General features: G+C 43.1%; 1 protein-coding gene across 1 annotated transcript; it reads right to left on the reverse strand.

Annotated features, from left to right (window-relative positions):
- Positions 1–13,842: 13,842 nt before the first annotated feature.
- Snrpd3 (small nuclear ribonucleoprotein D3 polypeptide) lies at positions 13,843–26,808 on the reverse strand. The gene is made up of 4 exons (XM_027394208.2): positions 26,655–26,808; positions 25,276–25,417; positions 16,660–16,852; positions 13,843–14,066 (listed from the first exon to the last, which is right to left on the reverse strand). The coding sequence occupies exons 2-4, from the start codon at positions 25,399–25,401 to the stop codon at positions 14,005–14,007; spliced, it is 381 nt and encodes a 126-aa protein (XP_027250009.1). The 5' UTR covers positions 25,402–25,417; positions 26,655–26,808; the 3' UTR covers positions 13,843–14,004.
- Positions 26,809–26,895: the final 87 nt, after the last annotated feature.

Genomic DNA, 26,895 nt, shown 5'->3' on the forward strand with positions numbered 1-26,895 from the left:
TACTGTAACAGAACACCACATCCTGGTAATTTATAAACAACAGAAGTTTACTTAGCTCATGGTTCCAAAGGCTGAGAAGTCAGGCAGAAGGAGTGCATCTGGTGAGAGATTTCTTGCTGTGTCATTGTATGTATCACACGCCTGGAGAGCATGAAAGAGGCCCCACTGTGACAATAAGGACTTCCATGCATGAGGGCAGAGCCCTGCAGACCTAATCACTCTTTAAATCACATCTCTTACCTGGTGGGTTTTCTTTTTTTTTTTTTTTCCTTTGGTTTTTCGAGACAGGCTTCTCTGTAGCTTTGGAGCCTATCCTGGCACTCGCTCTGGAGACCAGGCTGGTCTCGAACTCACAGAGATCTGCCTGCCTCTGCCTCCTGAGTGCTGAAATTAAAGGCATGTGCCACCAATGCCCGGCCACCTGGTGGGTTTTCAATGCATGCATTCTGAGGGAGGTATTCAAGCCTGTATATGCTCCACTCAGATTGGTGGTGAGGAGAGCACTGGCCAGAAGAGAAGGAAGCATGTAGGGCCTTGCTCGGGTACCAACTTGGAGACATCCAAACCCATCCATAGTCCAGGCCCATCAATTCCTTATCATTGTGGTCCATTTGGGAACTAAGTACAAAAGTCCTCCTTGTCCTGATGAAGTGAGAAGGAAATGAGGTTTGAAAAGAGCCTGCCACATGAGGGATACAGGCCCGCATGCTGTAGTATCAGAGAGTCCACCTGTCTGCCTGTCTATCTATCATCTGTCTGTCTGTCAGACTATCTATCATCTTTATCTACCTATCTACTAACATCTATCTATCTATCTATCTATCATCTTTAATCTATCTACTATCATCAACTACTACCATCTATCATATCTATCTATCTATCTATCTATCTATCTATCTATTATCTGCCTACCTGTCTGTCGGTCGGTCTGTCTGTCTTAGCACTGAGAATCGAACTGTGGCCCTGAAGCACACTAGGCAAGTGCTTTTTCATTGCACTATATCCCAGCTTTCCATTTATTTACTTATTTAGCCAGAGTCTTGTGATGTAGCCTATGCTGGGCCTGACCTTTCACTCATCCTGCACCTACCTTCTGAGTGCCCCGATGACAAGCCTGTGCCACTGTTGCCTAGCACAATCTTTCCGAGAATTCAGAATCACAGGCAACTGGACCCTGTTGCACCAAGGTTTTCTCTGGGTGGAAAGGGGTAGTGCACTTGGGCTGGGAGATTGCTGCCAGTCACCACCACCAACCACTGCTGTCATCTCTACCAACAGAGACCTCCAGTGTTTTCTTCCCAACTGCATACTTTTTGGGTTTTTTGAAAACAGAAATTTATTTAAGAAGCAAGTCATTATGAGCTGGGCATGGTGGCACATGCCTGTAGGCCTGCCTTGGCTATGTAGTAAGTATCCATAAAATTGCAACATCATAAAGCAAACACAGTGTGACAAGTTTAAAGTGTGCAGCATAGTTTTGTGACATTTACACATTCATGACAACCATGGCAGTAAATGTGTCTGTCACACCCAAGCTTGCTGTGCTGTCTGCTAACCCCCTTCCTTCCACACCTACCTCTCTCAAAAACCATTGGCCTCTTCTGCCCCATAAATTAGTTTCCACTTTCTACATTTAGACTCCTACAAATGTACATTACATATACATACATATATACTATATATACATATTAAGAACAGCACTGTTATTTTGAGACACGCCTATATTATTGCGTGCATCAAGACTTGCTTTTTGAATAGTATTTCGTGGGTGCACCACAGTTGACCCATGAACCTGTTGATGGATATTTGGTTGTTTCTAGGTTTTGGCTATGACAGACAAGGCTGCTATGAAATTCTTGTACTAGTTGTGGCATGAGCATTTCATTTCTCTTGAGTAAGAACCTGGGTATGTATATTAATTAGTCGTCCATTGCTAGGAGGAAGTACCTAAGAAAAACAACCTAGGAGAAGAATTTGCTTTGGCTTGTTATTTCAGGGGTGTCTCTCCACACTTACTTGGTCCTTTGGCCCCACACTCTTGGGCCTGAGAGAAGGCTAAACATGTTCAAGCAAAGTCATTTAGCTTGTGGCTGCTAGAAAAGAGAGAAAAGGTGAGGGCAGAAAAGATAGATTTTTGGATGACCTTCTTCCTCCAATTCTAAACCCATTTATGATTAAGCCCATTAATGATCCAGTCTGCTCTGTAGACCACCACCAGCTAGGAGTCAAGCCATCAGTATAGCAGCCTGTAAGGGCTACTGTTCACATCCCAACCATTGAGAGAAGAACGACCAGGACCCATGGTAGGTATCTCTAACACTTTAAGAAAGGGTCACACTGATTTTCAGGGTCTTTACATAACTTCACAGTCTTAACCAATAGTGTACAGGATTTCAGGCCCTCCCATGTATGGCTGCTAACTGAAAACATTGGTAATTGTTAGTGTGGTGTACAGGAGTGGGCGGGTACACGGCACACATGTGGGGGTCAGGAGACAACTATATGGACTTAGTTTCCTCCTTCCTTATCTACATGGGCTCCAGGAATTGAACTTAGATTACCAGGTTTGCACAGCAGGAGCCTTTACCCCCTGAGCCATCTCGATGGTCTTATGGATTTTAATTTAATCTCACTATTGTCTGAGAATGCAGTGTGACTCTGTACTGTTTGAATTTTTTAATTAGTTTTATAGTTCACCATATGGCCAATACTGGTAAATGCGTGTGCTTTTAAGGATGTATATCCCGTGGCTGCTGAGTATAAGTGTTAATTAAAGTCAGGGTGGTTGGTAGTATTGTTTAAGTATAAGCTATGCTTGCTGATTTTCTATTTGTTTGATCTGTTGAGCAGGAAGTCTCTGGGTAAGTCTCTGACTGTAAGTGTGGGTTTCTTTATTTCTTAGTGATGTTCTATTACTTTTTTGCTTTGTATGTTCTGAAGATTTATTACTGGGAGCATAAACATTTAAGTCTGCCACAGACCCTTGATTGACGGCCATGCTATCATCACAGGACTCTTATCATGACCTGGAGATATTCCTTCTTCTCAGATGTGCCTGACTGATACTAATTAGTTATGTGATGCTTAACAATCAAAGCTAGATTATTATTAATGGCTAGATTTTATGTCAACTTGATACAAGCTAGTGTCATTTGGGAAGAGGGAATCAGTTAAGAAAAATGTGCCCACCAGATTGGTCTATACATGAGATTGTGGTATATTTTGTTAGTGATTGTTGGGGGAGGGCCAAGCCCATTGTTGGTAGGGCTATCCCTGGGCTGTTGGTCCTGAGTTCTATGAGAAAGCAGGCTGAGCAGGCCAGGAGGAGGAAGCCAGTAAGCAGCACTCCTCTGTGGCCTCTGCATCAGCTCCTGTCTCCAGATTCCTGTCCTAATTGAGTTCCTGTCCTGACTTCCCTCAGTGATGAACTGTAATGTGGAACTGTAAGCCGAAATAAACCCCTTCTTCTCCAAGTTGCTTTTGGTTGTGGTGTTTTAACACAGCAAGAGATTTATTTTTATTACTTTTAAGTGTGTGTGTGTGTGTGTGTGTGTGTGTGTGTGTGTGTGTGTGTGTGTGTGTGTGTGTGTTATTGTATCCCCTTGGAAACCTAGTTACAGATGACTGTAACCCACCATGTGGGTGCTGAGAACTCAGGTTCTCTGCAGGAATGCGCTTAAACACTGAAGTCTCTCCAGTCTCCTCCCAGCCCTTTTCATCTTTTTTCCTTTAGTATTTACTTTTTTTTTTTTTTACGGCATATTTTGATCACATCCTTGCCCTCTTCAACTCCTCCCAGATACTCTCTGCCTCCCTACATACTTAACCTCATATTCTTTCTTTCTAAAAACAAAAAAACAAAACAAAACCCAAAAAATTGAAACACAAAAACCAGTAAGAATAATGCCAAAATGAAAAAAAAGTACCCCCCCCCCCCACACAAACAAAATGGAGTCCATCAACTACTCCTGAGCACATAGCCTGTCCTGGATTGTGGTTGATAGATTCAATGAAATGCTACTGGAGAAAACTGATTTCCCCTTGCCCAGAAGGCATCAGCTACAAATAACTTCTTGTCAGAGATGGAACTTTTTATCTACCTCCTTTCTCAGTGCGGAACCTGTGCAGGGCCTATGCATGCTGTCAGAGTCTCTGTGAGTTAATCAGTCCTGTTGTGTCTGGAAGACTCTGTTTCCTTAGGATCCTCACCACATCTGGAGCCTATAGACTCCTACTTCTTCTTCTTCTGTATAGATCCCTGAGCCTTGAGAGGAGGAGGGGTTTGGCAAAGACAACCCCCTTAGGACCAAGTGCTCCAAGGTCTCTCAGTTTCTGCACATTGTTCAGCAGTGGGTCTCTGTGTTAATCACTACACACTGACAAAGGGAAGTTCTCTGATGAGGGTTGAGCAATGGGCTGATCAATGGCATAATAACATGTCATTAGACAGCTCTATTGCTATGTTCCTTTAGCAGAAAAACAGCAGTAGAGTTTCTCCTGGAGCTCATGGCCTGTCTACTCTCAGATTCTTGGCCACTTTTAACAGTGTCAGGTATGCGTTCCATTGAGTGGAGTGGTCCAATCAAACAGTGGTTGGTTACTCCTATAACATTTGTGCTACTATTGCACCAGCCAAAGGGGGGTTGTGGCTGGGTGATTCTGTCTCTCTTCCTTTCTTCCTTTTTTTTTTTGAGACAGGGTGTCTCTGTGTAGCCTTGGTCATCTTGGAACTTGCTCTGCAGACCAGGATTTCCTCAAACTCACAGAGATCCTCCTGCATTTGCTCCTGGAGTGCTGGGATTAAAGGTGTGATGACTACTTTTCTTTGTAAAGTACCTTCCAGTACCATGGATGTTAATCTGTAGGGGTGAAGCTTCTAGTTAGGCATCATCTTGATTTTACCACATTTGATGGCACAGTTAGTGGTATCTTCAAGCCTTACCATCATGTTGTGGAGAGGAACCAATAGCCTTGGCAATAGCCTGCAATGTAGGGGGGGGGTGTTGTCTGTGGCATCCCTTTGGTCACTGGCTCAATAAGATGTAACCCATTGCTTTCACTGGGAGTTTTATTTGGAGGCATAAGCTATCTAGTTGGGGCATTGTCTCTCCATTATATGGTGACTTCATTTAAATACTTTTCATAGATGTATATACATTTAGGAAGCATCTACAATAAAAAGTTTCCATATACATTTTCAAAAGATGTTTCATGTTAGCTGTCCCTCCCAATATTCCCCTTTCCCCTGTCCTATCATTTCCCCCTCCACCTAATCCTCCTATTCTAGTTTCCTCTTCATTTCTTTATAACACTGGACTCTGATACCCCTTCCTTGAGAGATGCCCCTCCCCACACTCCATCCATTACTGGATACCTAACCTCTGTGGTTATTCAGAGTGAAGCACACACACTGAAAGCTTAAAAGTCAACATCCACATTTAAGAGAAAACATGCAATATTTGCTTTTCAGGTCTGAGTGACCTCACTCAGGAGGATTTTTTTTCTAGCTCTATCTGTTTACCTGCAAGTTTCATTTTTCTTAGCAGCTGAATAATATTACATAGTGTAAATGTACCACATTTTCACTATCCATTCATCAATTAATGGTCATATAAGGCTGTTTCCAATTTCTGGCAATTATGAGTAGTGGAGCAATGAACATGGATGAGCAAGCTGCAGAAAGATGTAGGGTCCTTTGGACATATGCCCAAGAGTGGTGTAGCTGGATCATATGGTAGATCAACTCTCAGCTTCTCGAGGAACCAGCACGCTGATTTCCATAGTGGTTGAACAAGTTTGCAGTCCCATTATCAAGTGCTCCTCTTTCCCAAAATCCTTTCCAGCATGTATCATCATTTTTAAAAATTGGTCTTGGCCATTCTGATCAGCCAAGATGAAATCCTAAAGAAGTTTTAATTTGCATTTCCCTAAAAGCTCCCAAATAATCACATGGAGACTTATTATTACTTATAAATGCCCAGCCTTAGCTTGGCTTGGCTTGTTTCTAGCCAGCTTTCTTAACTTAAATTAGCCCATCTACCTTTTGTTTCTGGGCTTTTATCTTCCTCTATCCTATATACCTTTCTTTACTTCTTAATCTGTGGCTGGTTGTGTGGCTGTGTGGTTAGCCCTTGACATCCTCCTCTCCTTCTCCTTTTTTCAATCTTCCCTCTTCTCTTTTTCTCCTATTTATTCTCTCTGCCTGTCAGCCCTGCCTATCCTTCTCCTGCCTAGCTCTTTATTAGAGCAATCAGGTATTTTAGGCAGGCAAAGTAACCCAGCTTCACAGAGTTAAACAAACACAACATAAAAGAATGCAACATGTCTTTGCACCATTAAATGTTCCACAGCATAAACAATGTAACACATCTTTAAATAATATTCCACAACACTTGTTGGATCTATGGGTTTAATTTTCATCAAGTCTGGAAAAATTCTGAACATTATTTTTTCAAATAATTCTTTTGTTCTTCCTTTGGGAATTCCAGTTACTCCTTTGGGTCACTTGAAGCACCCCACTTTTTCCAACTTTTTTCTCTCGGTTTAATTTTTGGGTGATTTCTCTTGGTTGTGTCTTTTCTCTTTTACTTTGATATTGCTGTGATAAAACACCATGTCCAAGGCAACTTATAAAAGAAAGCATTTAATTTGGTTTAAGAGTCCATGATAGGAAGCAAAGGAAAAACTGAGAGCTCACATCTTGATCCACAGCCACAAAGCAGGGCGAGAACACTGGGAATTGAATGAGTCTTTCCTTCCCAAGCAAGTCCCACCAGCTATGGACCAAGGGTAGAAATATATGAGCCGATGGCTCATTCAAACCACAACATGCCTCAAATTCATATTCTTTGTCTGTACTGGAGATTGAACCTGGGGCTCCATGCATGCTAGGCAAGCCTCTACCATTGAGCTATATTCCCAGACCTTTGTTTCCCTCCATTTTTGAGATGGGGGTCTTATGTAATCTAGGTTGGTCTTAAACTCATTGTTTGTTGGAGGATGACTTTGAACTCCTGCACCTTCTGCCTCTTTCTTCCAAGGTCTGGGATTACAGGCATGAACCACTACACCATACCTGACTTGGACTTTTTTGAGAGAGGATGTTAATAAATTACTCAGTAGGTCTTAGAACTTTTGACCTTCCTGCTTCAGCTTCCTGGGTAAATGGGATTAGAGGTCTGAGCTGCCAGGTCCAGTTTTGTTTTCTTGTAAAATGAGTAATCTGCTGTTAATCACACCCAGAAATTCAATTTGGGATTTTCTTCCTCTTCCTCCTCTCTCCAACCACCCTCTTATCAAAACTTTCTACTTAATATTTATTTTACGTGTATAAATGTTGTGTACTATGTGCATAGTGTCTCTGGAGACCAGAAGAAGGTGTTGGATTCCCTAGAATGAGCCACCATGTGCTGGGAACTGATCTGGGGTCCTCTGCAAGTGCAATAGTGAGCCATCTCTCCAACTCTTCTATTTAGCTGTTTGAATATGGAATGTAGTTTTAACAATTGTATTGATGCCATTCTCTACTAATGGAACATCTGTATCAGCTTGGACTTCTTTTGGTTACTCTCATTATTGATTGATTTTGCGTTCCTATCTTCTACATGCATGCCTACTAATTTTTGAGTGGATGCCAGACATTATTTATTTTACCAAGATGCTGGATATTTTTATATTCTTCTATCATCTTTTTAGTGTTATTCTGCTATATGCATTTTTGAAATTCTTTTGCTTTGAGCTGGAGTCTCATTCTAGCCCAAGCAGACCCCACAATTACTCTGTAACCGTCTGGCCTAAGCTCATCTTGATGCTACAGGCATGTATAACCACACCCAGCTTACTCCAGGATATACTTAATTGGCTTGGAAAAACAATTTGATTTTTTTCAAGTCTTGCTTTTATGACTTGTTAGACAGGTTGACAGCAGTGCTTGTCCAGGCTAATTGCCTCTCACTTCTGAGATAAAACCTTCCTGGGTACTGATCATTAGTCTGTTTTGTTTTTCAAATGTAACACGCTCTTTATTTTTCAGCTACTGAATTCAGTCAAATGTTAAATAATTTAATTTCAAAGTGTTACTTATACACACACATAAACTAGTGTAACCTTTTATTTGAAAAATAAAAGATGGGACTGGAGAGATGGCTCAGAGCTTAAAAGCACTGGCTGCTCTTCCACAAGTTCTGAGTTCAATTCCCAACAACCACATGGTGGCTCACAACCATCTGTAATGAGATCTGGTGCTTTTATGGTGTACAAACATACATGCAGGCAAAACATTGTATACATAATAAATAAATCTTAAAAAAGAAAAAGATGAAATATTATATTCATTTCCTTGCATATTGTCCATAACAGTGACAGCTTATGTATGTGTGAGTTTGTGTGTGTATGTGGTGTGTGTGTGTGTGTGTGTGTGTGTGTGTGTGTGTGTGTGCGTGCACGTGTACAGTTGTGCTCTACTCATCCCTCTACCTAATTTCCTTGAGACCAGGTCTCTCACTGAACCTGGTGCTTGGCGGGCAGCCAGCAAACCCATCTGCTCCCTAAAATATGGTGTTAAAGACTTACACGGCCATGCTTGGCTTTTTACATTGTGCTAGGTATTTGAACTCGTCTTCATTTGTGTGAAGTAAGCATTTTTTACTCACAGACATCTTCATAACTCTGCAAGGTTTTCTAAATACCTTTTTTTTTTAAATGAAAGTATATTTGGAAAGACAGCCATAATAGTACCACGTAAAAGTCACATCAAGTCACCAGACATTATTGTCCTTATAAAGCAGCTCAAATTTAAGTCTCAACTGTATCCTAAAGTATAAAGACATTAAACCCTAAGTTTGGGGCTGGATAGCTGGCTCAGCAGTTATTAGCACTTGTTGCTCTTGTAGAGGAGCCAGGTTTGGTTCCCAGAACCCTTAAGGTGATTCACAAGCACCCGTAACTCCAGCTCTAGGGGATCTGATGCCCTTGTTTGACCTCCATGAGCACTGAGCATGCACACAGTGCACCTACAAACATGGAAGAAAAACACTCATACACATAAATAAAATACTCCTGAGCAGCCTGAGCAAATAAACGCTCTATATTAACAACAAAACAGCAAAACCCAGCTATTTAAATATAGTTTATTGTAATTTCATAAGAGTATCTTTTAAGCTGGGCAGTGGTGGTGCACACCTTTAGTCCCAACATTTGGGAGGTGGACAGGCAGATCTACATGAGTTTGAGGCAGAGCAGTTAGTTCCAAGACAGCCAGGGCTACACACAGAAACTATCTTGATGTGCACCCCACCCCCTCCCCCTGCCTCCCAAACAGTAAAGATGTCTTTTTTTTTTTAACTTTTATTTACAATGTTGAATGTTAAATGACAGTTTGGCGGGTTTGTGAGACGGCTCAACGGGTAAAAGGACACAACCATGAAGACCGCAGTTTGATTCCTGGATCCCACGGTGGAATGAGAGAACCGACTCCTGAAAGTTGTCTTCTGACCTCCGTGTGTACCCCCACGGCACCCACACCTCCACTCAATAATAAAAAAAAAATAAAACTAGTAAGACTGGATTTTTTAAAAAGCCATTTTCTTGCCTATAGACATGGTTTTCCTCCTAAATAACTGAGGGTTGTCACAAAGAGCTTTGATTGTGTTTTAGTGTTTTCTTTTCTTGACCTTGGTGCGTCTCCAGGTGAACTGACTTTTCTAGAAAAATCCCACACCTGTTAAAGATTCAAGACTGATTGACAGTAGAGATTTGGAATTTATCAGATCCAGAGCCAAATTATCTCCTTTTTTTATCTTTGGTCTCCTTAATAGCCACCTATCACCCCCATGTGTGTGGCCTAATATCCTGTGATATTTTACCTGATAAGATAAAACCACGAGCCTTCAACAACTCAAAAGTTAAGAGTGTCATCAGACAGCACCTGAGGTCTATAGCAAGAGACTTTCCTGCTCACTACAGCCTTTTCTCAGTCATGCGCCGATCCATGTTCTGTGCAATACTCAAGACCAACCAGCAGATATTTCTTAGCTCTGATTCTTCACAAAGGTAGACTCCAGCAAGGCTCAGTCCCGGCTGTCTGGGCCATAGGTGAATCTCTTTGTAAAGCGTAAGCTGGACAATGGGTAACTCCCCTGTTTATTAGGAATCAGTATCCTTCAATAGCTGAGGCCTGGGATTTTGAAAACTGGTTTCATGTATTTTGTCTGCTTTTTTTCCAGGGACAATTGTAAATCTAATTACCTTTTGCCAATGGTAGAAAAAAAATCCTATACACTTAATTTAAGTATGGAATACTCAATAAGAAACTTCCCTTGCTGGGACAGTTGATACCACAGATTCCTGAGGAGTCTAAACTTTCCTGTATATAGGAAGACAGTAGCTGTGGTCATTAGAACCAATGTCACATGTTGGCCTTTTGGGGAGACAAGTTACTATCTTATGGTGTCCCCTTTCATTCCTTAGAAAAAATTACTTATTTTTATTGTTTTGAGACAGGGTCTCACTATTTATCCCTGGCTGGCCTGGAACTCCATACAAAGACCAGGCTGACCTCAAGCTCATAGAGGTCTGCCTGTCTCTGTCTCTCAGGTAGGATTAAAGGTGTGCACCACCTCATCTGGTCTAAATCTGGCCGTGTTTCCCCCACCGAATCTGTCTATCCCAAGAAAGCCTTAAGACACTGGGCTGAGCGATAGCTCAATGGCAGAGCTCTTCCTTAGCATGTGTAAGGCTCTGTTCAATTCCTAGCACTCAACCAGCCCACCCTACAGATATTCCTACTAGTAAAACACACACACACACACGTATGTTACATGTAATACATACTAATAATATATACACACATTAGTAATCTTTAGTAATCCCACAGATTACTAGGGATTGTCAGACAAGCTAAAATCTGTAACATGGAATTCCCCAAACCAAAAAGGTAGAAAACTTACACAAGGAGATAAAAGCATCAGACACATTAATGTTTCCAAAGAGAAGACATTACTGTCAAGAACAGAACAATTAACTGCAAAACAATACTCGAGAATGTTCAGGAAACCCACCCGGGGGCAAGCATCTTTCCTAAAGACTGAAACATGGGCTGGCTATATGGTTCAGTGAGCAAAAATGATTGCTGCCAAGCTCGATGACCTCAGCCTGACCCCCCCAGCACCCAAAAGTTGTTCCTAGACTTGTCACAGGCATGCCACGGAAGGCAATTCTTAACAAATAAGGCAAGTAAGGTTTCCCAGAAAAAGGCAGGCTCCACTCCCAGCTCATCATGGCTTGCACAACACATCTGTCTCAAAGTATGTACAAGGCACTTTTCCTAACACCTGCAAAATTACAAAGTATCAATGCTCTCAAAATTCCCAAGTGTTGTATAGCATGTCCTCGGAGATAAAAACATTCTATGTGCATGGAAGCTCAAGACACAGGATATTTGAAGGGGAAACAGAACCCTCCATCCTGCAGGAAGCTCCTTAAGTTCAGGAACTGAACAACTCAAAAGGATTCAGGAAGTCCCTGAAACTGATTCACCATGCTTACCTCAGAAAGCACATCTAAGCAGTAAGGACTGCTGCCACACTTAGACAAGCAGAGCTGCCTGCCGGGCATACAGTAAACTCCAGGTTTTAGTCACCCATGCTGGGTTTAGCATAGCTGTCATTTTCTGTTAGGAACCCTTCACCTATATTCCTATAAATAACCCTAATAAAATCCATTGGTTCACCAAGTTGGACTCTAATATCTGTACTTCGGTCTGCTGTTGGTTCCCTATCTGGGATGAGTAGATGCTTGCTCATTTTCTCCAGGAATAAAGTCATTCAATTTGATGGAAAGCCGGTTCCAACTTTATTTTCAGAAAGGTAGTCTCAAAAATACAACATAATTTTTGCTTGTGAGCCTAGCCTTTAACACCCGAGCCTTCTCTCTGGCCCATTACAAAACAATAAACCAAGAGGAAGAACCTACATGGAAACCAGGAGCTAAGCCGAGGAAGGGCATGGTAAGAACCTGGGATGACACGGTGGAGGCAAACCAATTCAGATCGGACAGATAGCAGATAATGACTCAAGGTCTTTATTTGAGTTTGGAATATACAGAAACTAAAGCCAAGGTAAGTACTGGCGAGGGTTTTATTACTCTTAGGGAATTACATTGCTCACCAGTAATGATTTAATCAGTCACAAGGTAGCAATATGGCAGATGCAGAATTACAATCAGGAAGATAGGTGATGAGGAAGACACACAATAACCAGGAGAAGGGATCCAAGAGAGTGAAGAAACCTGGGACAGCCAGGAGTAAGCACATAGACATATTTGAGAGAAACCAGTTATGAGTTGAAAGCAGAAAGAAAAAAAAAAAAAAAAAAAGGGAGATGGGCAGAATTGCTTGCTGTTTTCAGGGTAAGCCCTGACAACCCATGTTTGATTCCTAAGAGGGTGGAAGGGCCAACTCCCAAAAGCTGTCCCCTGACTTCCACATGTGTGCTGACACGCATCCTCAATTACTGTGTGTGTCTAACCCGGGCTGCCCTGAACCTGCCCCTGCCTCTTGAGTGCTGGGGCTGTGTGTACCACCATGCTCAACCTCAAAGAAGTGGTTTCCAACACAAAGTAGGGCCCCCTTTAGACATAAGAACTTGGGCCCTGTCCCTTCTGCACAGAGCTCTACAGAGGCAGAGGCAGAGGCTAGGATGAATTCCAGACTTTGCTTTTAGCTGGGCACAATGGTACACCTTTCACTGCAGCACTAGGAGGCAGATGCAAGTGTATCTCTGAATTTGAGGTCACTTGGCTGCATAGCAAGTAGGACTTGGGTCAGGAAGGACTACATAGAGAACCCGTTTCAACTGCCCCCTCAAAAGCCCCCTTTTCTGCAACCCACAGCCATGGGTGAGGGTAGAAGGCATTGCTGCTGGCGTGTAGGGATGTTAATATTTCACCATACAAGCAGCTAGTGACTGCTTATATAAGCAGTCCATGATGGCTTCCTGGGTAGTTTGCCTGCTTACGCTGCAAGCTTCTGCTTGATTCTAGTCCTGAGGAGAGAGCTGATATATGCCACATTGGTGGAGGCAACAAATCAATGTTTAAAGCTGACATGAAACTGACTCAAAAGGAAAACTGTAAGGTGCTTGGTTGCATCTCTGTGGTAAAGGAATATGGCCAAATAAATAGGCAAAGAGGACTGCAAATGTAAGTGAACAAATAAGCAAAAAGAAATGAGTAACTGACTCCTTTCCTCTGAAAGGTTTCTACTGTAGCTCATTCCAGAACAAACCTTTGGCAACTCTTTCCAATAGCTGAATGGTTCAGGCTGTTTTCACAACCTGTGTTTGTGTCAAATACTCTGCATATCTTATCCTCCCTTGCTAATAATTAATGTGCTAACCAATGCTGAGATGCTAACTACACTGTGTGGAGCCAGTAGAGTAGCCACAGATAGGGACCCCCAGGAGCCTCTGCATTACTTCTTAGTATCAGAAGACTGTGCTCAAATGCTGAGGGGCTAGAGTAACCAGTGCTCATCAGGCCACGAGACATCTTCACAGGTCAGGTTGATGGCGCCCCACAAAGGTTGACTGAGCAAAGTGCCACACCGAGTGCACGTGTCAAAGATAACCCAGGTCCTGGAGTTTCTCTGAGTCAGCCTTCTCTTGGCTCAACTAGAAACTGGCCGACACAGCACCTGAACTCTTATCAACAACTGCTTTTGAAAAGTACTGGCATTCTCCCAGCACATGTCCAAGGGTGTCAGATTTTAACCTGCTGCCAAAGCAAACTACAGAATGAACACATAGTTCTTATTTCCTTAAAAACAAAAGAAAACAAACCCTCACATAAACAAACCACAAAACAACCAATTTTATTAAGTTTAACAGTTTCTCTGATACAAAGAGAAATATCAAAAGAAAACCTACAACATATGCACACATAGCCTCTCCTCCAATCTACAGTAACCTAAGAGAAAAAAGGACACAGTTCTCTTCCACAGAAATTTATTTATCTTCGCTTTTGGAAGATGTTTCCACGCCCCATTCCACGTCCTCTTCCTCTGGCAGCCACTGAAAGGAAGAAGAGGAGAGGTCAGAGTGTGTGGGAGTGCTCATGACAAGCTAGAGCCCGGGCATCAGCTCTGGAAGGGGCCTGAGAGGCCACCAAAACCAGCATCACCCCAATTCACTACCTGTCACACAGTGACGGGGAGGAAAAGGAGTGCAAGTAGACACTGATTTCTGGCTATTAGAGTGGTAGGTAGGGTTGACAGTAGTCTGAGTACAACAGGAAAGACAAAGTCTCAGGACTGGCCTATGGCAAAATACTATGCCATTTAGATGCATTCAATTCACTCTGTATGGTGTAAGGGAAGGAAGGGTGTGTGTGTGTGTGTGTGTGTGTGTGTGTGTGTGTGTGTGTGTGTGTGTGTGTGTGTGTGTGTGTGTGTGTGTGTGTGTGTACACAGAAGAGGGGGAAAGCTTTAAGTATTGTTCCTCAGTACCATTCATTACTCTTCCTTCCTTCCTTCCTTCCTTCCTTCCTTTCTTTCTGGTTTTTCGAGACAGGGTTTCCCTGTGGCTTTGGAGGCTGTCCTGGAACTTGCTCTTGTAGACCAGGCTGGCCTCGAACTCACAGAGATTCAACTGCCTCTGCCTCCCAAGGGCTGGGATTAAAGGCGTGCACCACCAACGCCTGGCTCCATTACTTTGTTTCTTAAGACAAGGTCTGTCACTGGCCTGGAGCTTGCCAAGTAGACTAGATTGGCTGGCTAGGGACCCTTCTTGGTCTTGTCAGTGCTGGGCTTACAAGCAGGTGCTACCATGAATGTACTGAACTCAGGTATTCATACTGTGTGGAAAGCTCTTTACCCACTGAGCTAAACCACCCTGCCCTCAATTCACTTTTGAAACTCTCCAGCACATATACTAAGTGCCTGTTAATTCTGGATAAGGAGTCTTTGGGCTTTTGGGCATGAAAGAAATGCTTAATAACAAAAACAAAATAACACTACCCATAAAAAGGCACAAGTCTCCCACTCTGTGACCTATGTGCCCAGGAACATGGAGCAGTCCCAAGGGAGGAGTCTGATGGAAACCTATGCACCTGCTGATAGGGACCAGAGCCAGAGGTTGGGAAAGGCACAGGTGGCTCATGTAGCAGTCATTGGCCAGGGACAACTCACTGCCTGAAGTAAACAACAATGACTGGCATAGATGGGACACCCAGTGTCACTATGACAGCAAGAGCAGTCATAGTGGGCGCAAAGGGAAAAATTTTCTCTCACACTTTTTTGTATCTATTTATTCATGTCTGTGTGTACTGTGTGCATGTAGAAGTCAGAGGACAATTTCTGTCAGGGTTACATGAAAACCACCTTTACCACCAAGTCATCTCTGGTCCCAAGACTTTAATCAGCTCTTAAAACAAAAGAAAACAAGCAAACAAACAAAACAAAGAATAAAACTACTCTATCTTTAAACACAGAAGCTACCTCACATATAAAACACGCAATAAATAACGTGGCAGAATTTTCCAGGGACCCAAATATAAACCATAATTGGGACAATCTCCAAGAGCAGCTAAGCAGACACTGGGAGACAGTGTGGCTACACTGCTGTTTTGTCTCAGAGGGATTTAATGTCAAATTTAAGAAAACTTGAAACACAGGATGGCAAGATGGTTTGTCAAGTAAAGATGCTTGCTGCCAATCCTGCAGATGTAAGTTCAATTCCCAGAGCCCCATGGTGGAAGGAAGAACTGATTCTGACAAGTTGTACTCTCATGTCCACATGTGTCCCTTTCCCCACAAAGAAGCTAATCCATGCAACTTTAAAAATTAACAAGAGAGAGCCAGGTGTTGGTGGCGCTCGCATTTAATCCCAGCACTTGGGAGGCAGAGGCAGGTGGATCTCTGTGAATTTGAGGCCACCCTGGCCTATAGGACAGTCAAGGCCCCAGCTGCACACTGTAGGAGAGGTGAGAAGTATAGAGAAAATGTATGGTTAACTTAAGGGGGAACTCCAGTGAAGCAGCAAGGGCAGCCATGCTCCTAAGTAACGCTGATAAGCTCACTGGCTCATCAAGACAGACTTGAGTGGAACTGTGTTTGGTTTGTTCTACCCCTTCTGTCTTTGGTGAATGGGGGATGTCACGTACAGTTCTAGGAAGGTACCCTTCTGTTTCAGGTGTTAATTCACATCCTCACTAGACTAGAACATGCTGCCTAGCCCTCCTGGATAGAATTTTTGAGAACAAAGGGCCTTCACTATAGAAGACCATTTCACTTAAGACAGGGTTCTCTCTGCCTGCCTCTCCAGGGTCTTGCTGTGTAGCACAGGCTGGCCCCCTCAGCCTAAGCCTCTTGAGTGCTGCCATTATAGGTGCGAGCCACCAACCTTGCTCAAGGAATCTGCATCTTTTTTTTTTTTTTACCCCCCTAAGGAGAGATTTGGGATTTTACTAAACTCCGTGATAGGATCAAGTAAGGCAAGAAAGGTAACAGGGAAAAGCCCCCGGTACCAAGATTTCTCAAGCCTGGGGGTAGGTCAGGACAGGGTATAGCAACATGCGGTACAGTCATGTCTCCATGCAACAATAGGGCCTTTCCCTAAAAGAACAGGGCAAGGTGGAGATTCTGAAGCCAGCTCACAAAACACCTACCTTGGGCCTTCAGGATAGCAGCTTTTCCTCGGCCAGCCCCGGAGCCTTGATTCTTATTTTTCATACTCTTTAACATGGGTGCGTTTTTCAGCATGTCAGGCAAAATCAGAAATCGGATCTTGCTGCCACGTATGTATACCTGTTCCAGCTGTGCCACTCTGCCATCTCTGTAGGTGACTGTGATGTTGGACATCTGGAAGGGAATCACCAACTGATTTGTAAGGGTCACAGCACTGAAGTACACAAAGCCAGGGAGCCTTACTTAACTGGAGTAAGTTCAGAAATACAAAAGTCTGACACTGGCATAAAAAAACCAGACAAGAGGCGGGAGAAATAGCTCAGCAGTTAAGAGAATTGGGTCCTCCTCTGTAGGACCTGGGTTCAATTCCCAGCATCCACATAGTGCCTCACAATTGTCTGTTGTTCTCGTTGCAGAGGACCCCTTTATTCCCAAACAACTTTACTTCTTTCCCCTTCCATATTTAGGACCCGCAAATGAGAGAAAAACCTGTCTTTCTAAGACTGGGTCAATTTGCTTAATGGCCATCTTCAGCTGCATCATCTCCGAAGATTCTGTCTTCTATAAATGTTGCAGTCTTCCTCCCTTGCTCATTCTAAATGGCTAGGTAGTCTCTACTTAAATATCAACAGTGAAAACCAAAACCAAAAGCTATCAACTCTGAGGCTGACCCTACTTTATCCGAGCAACAGGAATGGTTTCTAGGATTTCAAACTACTGTTCCTGTTCTATGTTTAAGGGCAAGAGCGCCATTTCCCATCAACCAGCTGCAGGCTTCCTATTGCCATTTCCTTAAAATCTCACAGTTCCTAAGCCATTGCCACAGTTCACTGGACAAGTATCAGAACCTCTGCTACCACAAATAAGTAGTTATGATTAGCTCACCCAGTCAAAGAAACTGGATTCCACATAACCTCCTCAATTCCAGATATACTTGTGACTCTGTAGAAGACATTGGAGTGGCCTGAGGATCTCCAGTGAGATCTAGCTTTGCCATCTTGCAGAGGTGTAACCCTGAGCACATCTTCAGAATTTTCTGAGCCTCAGTTCCCTCCTTCCCTACTAGGGAAATACAACAAAAGCCACCTTCCCTGAGCATGGGTACAGACAGCAAGCAGATGCCGGTGACCCCAGATGACTGAGTTTATACCACGAAACCCTATGGGAGACAGCACGACCTGTCCCGGAAGGTCCACAACTTTACTCACTCTATCCTTCTGCCCAAAGTCGCACTGCCCTCATGTGTCAAGGGTAACAGACCACCTTCCTGGCACTGTTAAAAATCAAATTAAACAAGGCAAAGTATGTCTAAATGTTGTCTCAACTACCCTGGACATAACAAACCCAGTAATGTCTATCTGAGTTATAATGTCTACTTGCAGATGTACAATTAAGCCCAATCTCCTTCTCTACTCAGCATCTCCACACTGTGCCTTGAGAATCTCCATGAGGCTGTCACACAGATCCATCAAGACTTAAACCAGGTGCTTCTACTAATGTCCTATGATGGGTTTTCAATGTCACCTGACAAGTACTTCAACACTGAAACAGTTAGAGCTCTAATGCATTCCTACCTTGCTATTAAATAAACAGTAGCATGGTCCCAAGGAGGGACCATGTGCATCATAAAGCCAAAGGCATCTTAATTATGTGTAAAATACTTAAAGATTTATTTTATTCAAGTGTAGTATGTAGGTGAATGCAGAAGATAGGGGTAGTGGGGTTAAGATCCCCTGAATGCTAGGACCCCAACACTGGTCCTCTGGAAAGCAGCAATGTTCTTAACTGCTGAGCCATCTCTCCAGGCACATGAACTTAAGTTTTACTGAAAGTCAGGCAGGAACATAGAGTTTATGATTTTCCTAAACAGCCACAATAAATAACATAGAGTAGATACTCACTGAAATGACACCTGTAGGCCAAGATGGAGAAAGCATGATACAGGATTGTGAGGTAATCCTGGAGTGTATAATATGGTATTTTGTTCATGGCTACATGGATCCTTTTTTTAAGATCATCCACAAAAGCCAGAATTCCTCTTCCCTCAGGTTGGTAGAGAAACGAATTCTGATCTGTCTTTCTGTTCTGGAGTTGTCTGTACCCCTGGGCTTTCATTTTAGAAACAGTAATGCCTGGGCTAGAGATAGAGTTCAGTGGTAGATCCCTTGCCCCCCATGTTCCATTCCTAAGGGAAACAGAAGTCCTGTCTTCCTACTGTTAGCATGAGTTTTTGTTGTTGTTGTTGTCCAAATTACTTTTTTTACATTGTTACCCATATTTTAGTCCTGCCTATGCACTTAAATTTCCATAAAACCTGAAGGTACATGCTCCAGACAGCAAGTCCTAGAGGTAAATGGAGTCCCAGCCCCAGGCCTTGCTTGACACATCTGTATACTTTGTCCTACCTTCTACAAGAAACCTGTAAATGCTTTCCCCTGAAATCTGCAAGCTGCTTAAATAAAGGTTTATCACACCTAAGGAGAGGAAGTCAGAACATCAACTAATCCAGTTGGTCAGAAGCACCTCAGAAGTCTCTGAGGTGGCTCTTCCTTTTCTGTATGGCCACAACTGCCAAGACTGCCAACATGCTAAATGTACACATACACTTGAGGGTAATGGTACACACCCATGTTGGATATTCAATTAATTGCAACTGATATTACTACAGTATCAAGTGATTTAACCTCTCTACCTTTGTTCTTAGAAAACACACACAAAAATGTCACAGGGCAAAGAAGCACAAAAAACACAACTCATTTGAAAACAGTTCATATAGCCTAAACACTAATCTACTCCCTCAAGCTAAAGAGCTTATGTTATCTACAAAACTTTAACCCCACAGCCAGGAATGGTGCTGTTTTTCTGTAATCCCAGTGACTGGGAAGCAAGATGATTCCAAGTTTTAGGCTGGCTTGGGCCACACAGTGAAACTGTCTCAAAAACCACATTGCATTGAGAAATCTCTAACTTCCCTGGTGTCAGCTTGCTTTTTCAATCTGACCTAATCCTGGATAAGTTTCTTTTAGGCTATAATTTTGTAAGATAACAATTCCACACTGATCATTTATCTACAGAGGGGCTTGTCACAGCCAAGCAGACAGTGCCCTCAGGGTCCCCTAAGTACCACTTTAGCTTCTGTAGAACCCACCTACTCTACCGAGTTTTTCCACTCAAATTTCTAAGAATTTTATCTCTTGATGCATGATGAAATAGATTTGACTTGTATTTTCTTCTGAAATTATATTTACTGGCATTATGATAATAAACCAAGCACATACTCATAATTTTCTTTCTTTTTTTAAAAAAGAATATATATATAGTTCTGCCTGCATGTGTGCTCACACGCCAGAAGAGGGCACCAGATCTCATTACAGATGGTTATGAGCCACCATGTGGTTGCTGAGAATTGAACTCACAGGACCTCTGGAAGAGCAGCCAGTGCTCTTAGTCTGAGTCATCTCTCCAGTCATCATAATCTTCCTTTTTAAAGTTACTGTTTTTTAACACTAGAAAGAGTCTCATTATGATGCCTAGAATGATCAGTGTGGAATTGTTATCTTACAAAATTATAGCCTAAAAGAAACTTATCAAGGATTAGGTCAGATTGAAAAAGCAAGCTGATACCAGGGAAGTTAGAGATTTCTCAATGCAATGAGGTCCTCCTGCCTCAGTCTCCAAGAAAAATAATAAAAAAATATAACTACATAAGCTAGTAGAGAACTTGCCTGGCAGAAGTGGCACCCTCGGTTTGATACCTAGCACCACATACAGCTAGCCCTGATGAGTGTCTCCATAATCATGATCAGTAACTATAGAACCCAGAAAAGCTGTTGATATATAACATACTGATATTATTTTTTTAATATAAATAAATAAAATTTGGTTTTTAGAAATTTTAGCTGCTGTCGAAAAGTATTCCGTTTAGTGTGTTAACAGCCACATGGGTCTAGAAATGCTAAACGTACTTTTTCTCCATTTGTACAAATATACATACTGTATTAACTAGAGTTGATTATAGAAACTAATGGAAAACAACATGGGCATGTTAGCACATACCTGTAATCCCAGCACTTGGGATGTAGAAGAGATGGTGTATGTGTGTGTGAAGTTCAAAGCCTGCTATATTGTGAATTTAATTATAATTCATTTAGCTCTATTAACAGAAATACTGGTTTTTGAGAGTTTTCCTTATTAAAAACACTGAAAGGGACACACAACTATCATTTTGCTTTTTTTAAAAAATTTTTTACTTATTTTTATAAGTATGTGCATTGATGTTTTGCCTGCATGTATGTCTGCATGAGAGCATCCAGTCTCCAGGGACTGGAGCTACAGTAGTAAACTGCCATGTGGGTGCTGGGAATTGAACCACTAGCCATCTTCCCAGCCCCCACAACTATCATTTTAACTGGAGGTAGAGTTACTGTATCAAAAAACTGACTGACAGACCAAGTCACTTCCAGGAAGAACATGCTAAGTGGCCAAGACCCTTTCAGCAGCCTTACTACCTTGTTTTCAGTGGTGGATCATTAGTGCCATCTATAAATGACAATCTGCACATTAGCAACAAGGTCATTACCTTTGTATGTTACATGTCTACACATAAACCCCTTTCCTCTAAATCATCCATTCTATGACATATTCACTTTTAATTGGGAAAGGAATAATGACATGTGTCTTAGGGTTTCTACTGCTGTAAAGAGACACCATGACCACAGCAACTCTTACAAGGAAACATTTTTTAATAATTTATTTTTATTTTATGCACATTGGTGTTTTGCCTGCATTTATATCTGTGTGAAGGTGTTGGATCCCCTGGAACAGGAGGTACAGACAGTTGTGAGCTGCCATGTGGGTGCTGGGAATTGAACCAGGGTCCTCCCGAAGAAAAGCCAGTGCTCTTAACTGCTAAGCCATCTCTCCAGCCCCACAAGGAAAACATTTAATCAGGGTGGCTTGCTTACAGTTTCAGAGGTTCAGTCTATTACCATCATGGTGGAGAGCATGGCACATGCAGGCAGATGTGGTATGGGAGAAGTAGCTGAGAGTCCTACAACTTGCAGGCAACAAGATGTCGACTGAGACACTGGGTGGTATCCTGAGGACAGGAAATCCCACAGCCCACCCCCACAGTGACACCTCCTCCAATAAGGCCATATTCACTCAAAAAAAAAAAAAAAAAAAAAAAAAAAAAAGCCACACCTCCTAGCAGTGCTGTTCCTTACAAGATTATGGGGACCAACTACATTCAAACTGCCACATTGGTAAAAACAATATATATGTATTATAGTAACATTCCATCTTAAAAACAAAACTATACAATGTCCTCCCATATTAGCATCCTGGAATATGGTTTAGAATAGATCACACAGTAAAAATTATGAAACTGGTCACAGTTGGCACACACTTGTAATCATAAAATCCCTGGGAGGAGGTAGAGATAGGAAAGTCAATACATTTAAGGACAGACTTAGGTTTGAAGAGAGTTCAGGAGACTCAAAAACATCACCTTAAAGTTTTTAATTTTTCTCTCCCTTTTAAATGATTGCATTTCTTTGTGTATATATGTGCACATACGTTTGCATGCTACAGGTATGTCTGTTGTGATCAGAATCAGTTCTCTCCCTCTCCATACTTTCAAATGACACAAACTATGTAAAAACAACCAAATTCTGGGTGTGTGGCTCAGTGGTACAGCGCTTCCTTATCAAGAGATAAGGCTCTGAGGATCCTAAACAAGGATTTTTACACAACGATACTGGTAAGAACATTATTTTTCAAAAAAAGGTAATTGTTTACTCATTTTTTAATGTATATGCATACATGTGCATCACAAGTGTGCATGCAGGTGCCCTTCAGAGTCCAGAAGAGGACATCAGATCACCTGGAACTGGAGTTACAGATGGTTGTGAGCTGCCATGTGGGTCCTGAGAATTGAACCCAGCTCTTCTTAAAGAGCAACCAGTGTCCCCAACCTTTGATCCATCGCTCCAGCATCGAAGAACATCATTTAATAGGATCTCCTATATCTCAATGCCAGAGAAACCTGTATCTCATGTATCTAAAAATGATTTCCTTCTGCCCAACCTCACACCTGAATGTACCACTATTAAAAGCAGAGGAATTCAGGTTTACAGTCTAAGTACCAGCTACCTGGCTTTCTAATCAAGCTCAGCTGCACCATGGCCCATTTCCTTACTTTGAAGCTACTATATACAGGGATAGGGGCATAGCTGAGTAGCGAGAACACTTGCTGGACACTATCAGTAGCATAGATTGCAAAAAGAATATCCTACTTACATAATTTCTCTAAGCTGCATTTAAATGCACACAGGTTAAAGAAGTCTATCTATGTCAATACATACAGGGTGATGGAACACAAATAATAAAACCTAGAGACAGACATGGGGTTCAAGCTGAAGATCAGAAAAGCAAAGCAGCCAAACCACTAGTTCTTACCTCTATCCCAGGCTGAAATGGGTGATCCTGTCTCCTCTAATTCTCAAAGTACAATGCTCTCCCTGTCTAAAAACTAAGTCTCACATGAAATCCTTTGTGTCTTCCTTTTATACCTCCCTAATGCTGGGATTAAAGGGGTGAGCTTTGTTATTCTTTTTGGCTGATTCACTCTCCTGTAGCCCAGGGTGGTCTTGGACTCACAGAGATCCACCTGTCTCCTGAGTCCTGGTATTAAAGGTGTGCACCACCACTGTCGTCTGGCCTCTATGGCTAGCTAGTATGGTTGCTGGGATTAAAGGTGTATATCACCACTGCCTGGTTCTATGGCTGTGGCTAGCTTTGCATTTTGATCCCAATGGCTTTACTAGATCATAAATAATATATCAATACAGGGAAAGAAGTGGTTATGATGGAATTCTCTCAGGTATCAAATCTGTCAGGTTTTTTGCTGTTGTTTTGAGACATGGTGTCAAAGTCCAGGCTTGCCTTGAATTTGTGGTGATTCCCCTGCTTCAGTTTTCCTGAGTGCTGGGATTGTAGCTGTGTACTACCCTGCCTGACTCTGCCCCAGCTTATAAACAGAAAATACTATGCAGAGGTGTTTGGAGGATGCCTTCATTTCTAAAGGACTGGGGACCAGGAAGGAGACAGGGGCACCTGCAGGAGCCATCACAATCCCAGAGATACACTAGTGAAGTGGTCAGTGCTCACCTGCTGCTGGGGTTTGCTCTACACAGCCTACTGATCTTTATGCAATGTGCTTAGGCTCTGGGTCAACCTAATGAAGACTCATCATCTTGATGTGGGCAGTATTATGGGCTAAATTATGTCCCTGCAAAAATTAGGACACAATGAAGTCCTAATTCCCAGTACCTCAGTTTACACACTCTAAAGTAAATCAAAGTGAGCATTCATCTGTTATCACCGATTCTGGAGGGAACAGGGGGCAAGGGCAGCACAAAGCTCACACACAAGACACACTGCTTTCCAAGATTTAACCTGATAATGTACTAAGATTTGTGTCTTTGCATCACATGGGCTGCACTTCTGAGAATACCATAATCTAGTCAGACAAATTCCTGTTATAGTTGGGCTGTTTGAAGCCCACCTCGGTAAGTTTCATTAATTAGAGCAGCATACTAAATATATTAATAGTCACTATCCAAATTCTTTCATTCTACTCCCAAAACTAAATGCCCTAAAACAGACAAATACATCTTTTTTGTTTTGTTTATCGAGACAGGGCTTCTCTGTGAAACAGTTCTGGCTCTCCTGGAACTCAGAAATCCACCTGCCCCTGCCTCCTAGTCTTGGGATTAAACGTGTGCACCACCATGCTCAGCCTTCAGCTTCCTTTCTTATTCCAGAAACAACTGCCTAGAAGTGGCTTAGCCCTTAATAAGCTGGGCACTTACCCATCAATCACTAATCAAGTAAATGCCCCACAGAATTGCCTATAGGATAGGCATTTTCACAACTGAGGTTCCCCTTTCTAAGGTGACTCTCACTTGCACCAAGTTGACAAAAAAACTAAGCAGCACAATTACAGTAGTTTAAATGAAAAGTATCCTCCACAGTTGCAGGCATTTGCACACTTGGCCCCCATGTGTTGGTGGGTTGTTTTGGGGGGGGTGGGATGAGGGGATGCAGCCTTGCTGAAGGAAGAATGTCACTGGAGGCAGGCTTTCAGATTAATACCCTCCAACACTTCCAGGTAGCTCTCATTACTTCAAGCTTTCTATTGAAGATGTAAGCACTCAGCGTCCTGCTATTACCATTTCTCCCCTCCACGATGGACTCATTCCTTTGTAATTGCAAGCCTAAAAAAACCCCTTCTAATGGTGTGTTATCACAGCCACAGGAAATAACTAATGCAAACCCTAAAAGGCAATAGTCAGGCCACCTGACCCACAGGTGTGATTCTAAATAATGTACTTTCCCTCTCCAACCTTTACTTTTCTCATGTGGAATACAGTTAACAGGCACCAGTTATTGCACGCAAAGCACTGAGCTGGCCACTGTGAACACACAGCCATCTGAACTCTCTATGACAACTCCAAGGTATGTGTATTAGACCTGGAGCAGTCAGAGATATTACCTTTCACCCACAGTTCCTTCACAGGTGCAAAGCAAGGTACCTGGCAGTTCATGTTGTCCTCTGCTTCAATGAGCTTCCCTCGATACACCTCGCCAGTGTTGGTCTCACAAGTTACGATGTGGCCCTCAGCCTCGTGCAAGACTTTAATCGGCACACCGATAGACATCTTGGCAGGAGTGTTCCTGTGGAAGAGAGAGACAACAGCTGTCTTTCAGAGCTTAAGAAGGACTGGCATACCATACCCTTTGCAAATATGTCAGAGCTGCATTTTCTTTCTTTCTTTCTTTCTTTTTTTTTTTTTATTCTGAGACAGCGTTTCTCTATGGCTTTGGAGGCTGTCCTGGAACTAGCTCTTGTAGACCAGGATGGCCTCAAACTCACAGAGATCCGCCTGCCTCTGCCTCACGAGTGCTGGGATTAAAGGTGTGAGCCACCACCACCGCCCGGCCTAAGCTGCATTTTCTGTGGAAGGAGTCTGACTCTTGGTTTGAAGGAACCACCATGGCAAGGACACACTGCCTTCGAGCTGGGAAGGATGGCAAGCAAGCTGGACAGAAGAGGCTGGTGGGAATGAAGAGTGCCTCTTATCTATTCCCAAACACATGACCCTTTATAGTCACCCAAGAACTATGATATGGACCTCAAAAGCAATCACTGCTTACCTGTAGCTATTCAACTGAAATATAAATTAAAAAGCCCCTCCCCTCCCAGTCACACTAGTAATATTCCAAGTGCTCAGCAGACATAGACCCTGATAAGATAGCAAGGCGTTCACAAAGTGACAGGAAATGCTCACAGGAGCACCATCAGGGTCGACGCTCGATTTAAGCCTCAGTAAAAGACGGAGGCTAAGCGCAACTGTGATGAGCGTTCCCACCTATGTCCATGAGAAGGCTATAAGGATGCTGGGCGCTGTCTCTCTTGGTGAGGAACCACGGCTTTCAACTTAAGGAGTGTGAGTTTTATGCTGAAAACGGTGGAGGGGGGGGGACACAAAAGGGTCATTGCCAAAGGCTCAGTAGAAAACAAAAAGGAATAATAGCAGCATCTGCAGGATAGCTCGAACATGGCCCTTCTGCAGCACAGCGACTCGCTAAGACTCGTGCAGCAGTCGTGGAAGGCAGGGGAGGGCCAGCGCCGGAATCCGAGGGGAGCAGGGATGCAGAGGACGCTGAAAAGGAGGGCACACAGGGAAAGGGGGTATTTCGTGAGAAACGACTGCGGGCGAGCTCCGAAAATCGGCGAGCCGGAAAGGCACAGAACGCGCAGACAGGCGTAAACGAGGAGCTGCTCCAAGCGCGGGTGAGACGGTGTTTGGATCGGCCCAGGCTTCCCGCCCGCCATTAGTGCCCCGCTGAGCTCCTCCGCAGGCTCCCTTCCTGCCCCTAACCCTCCGGGGACGCCTAGGCCTCCTCTTACCGGTTCTCCGCCTCTCCTCACCGGCTCCCTTTCGGCCCTGGCACAAACGTTACACGGCGAAGGCGTGAAGCGAGGGAATGGCGGGCCCGGGGTACCCAGAATACCACGCGTTCCCAGGATACCGCGCGCAGGGCCCCTCCTCTTCCTTTCCCCAGCGGCGAGAGCGCTCTGACGTATGCTTCCTCCTTAACTCCGCCGGCTCGGAAAACGACGGCTCTGGCATTATCGTTCCGGCCCTGGA

The sequence above is a fragment of the Cricetulus griseus genome, assembly GCF_003668045.3.
Source record: "Cricetulus griseus strain 17A/GY chromosome 1 unlocalized genomic scaffold, alternate assembly CriGri-PICRH-1.0 chr1_0, whole genome shotgun sequence".
Lineage (NCBI taxonomy): Eukaryota > Metazoa > Chordata > Mammalia > Rodentia > Cricetidae > Cricetulus > Cricetulus griseus.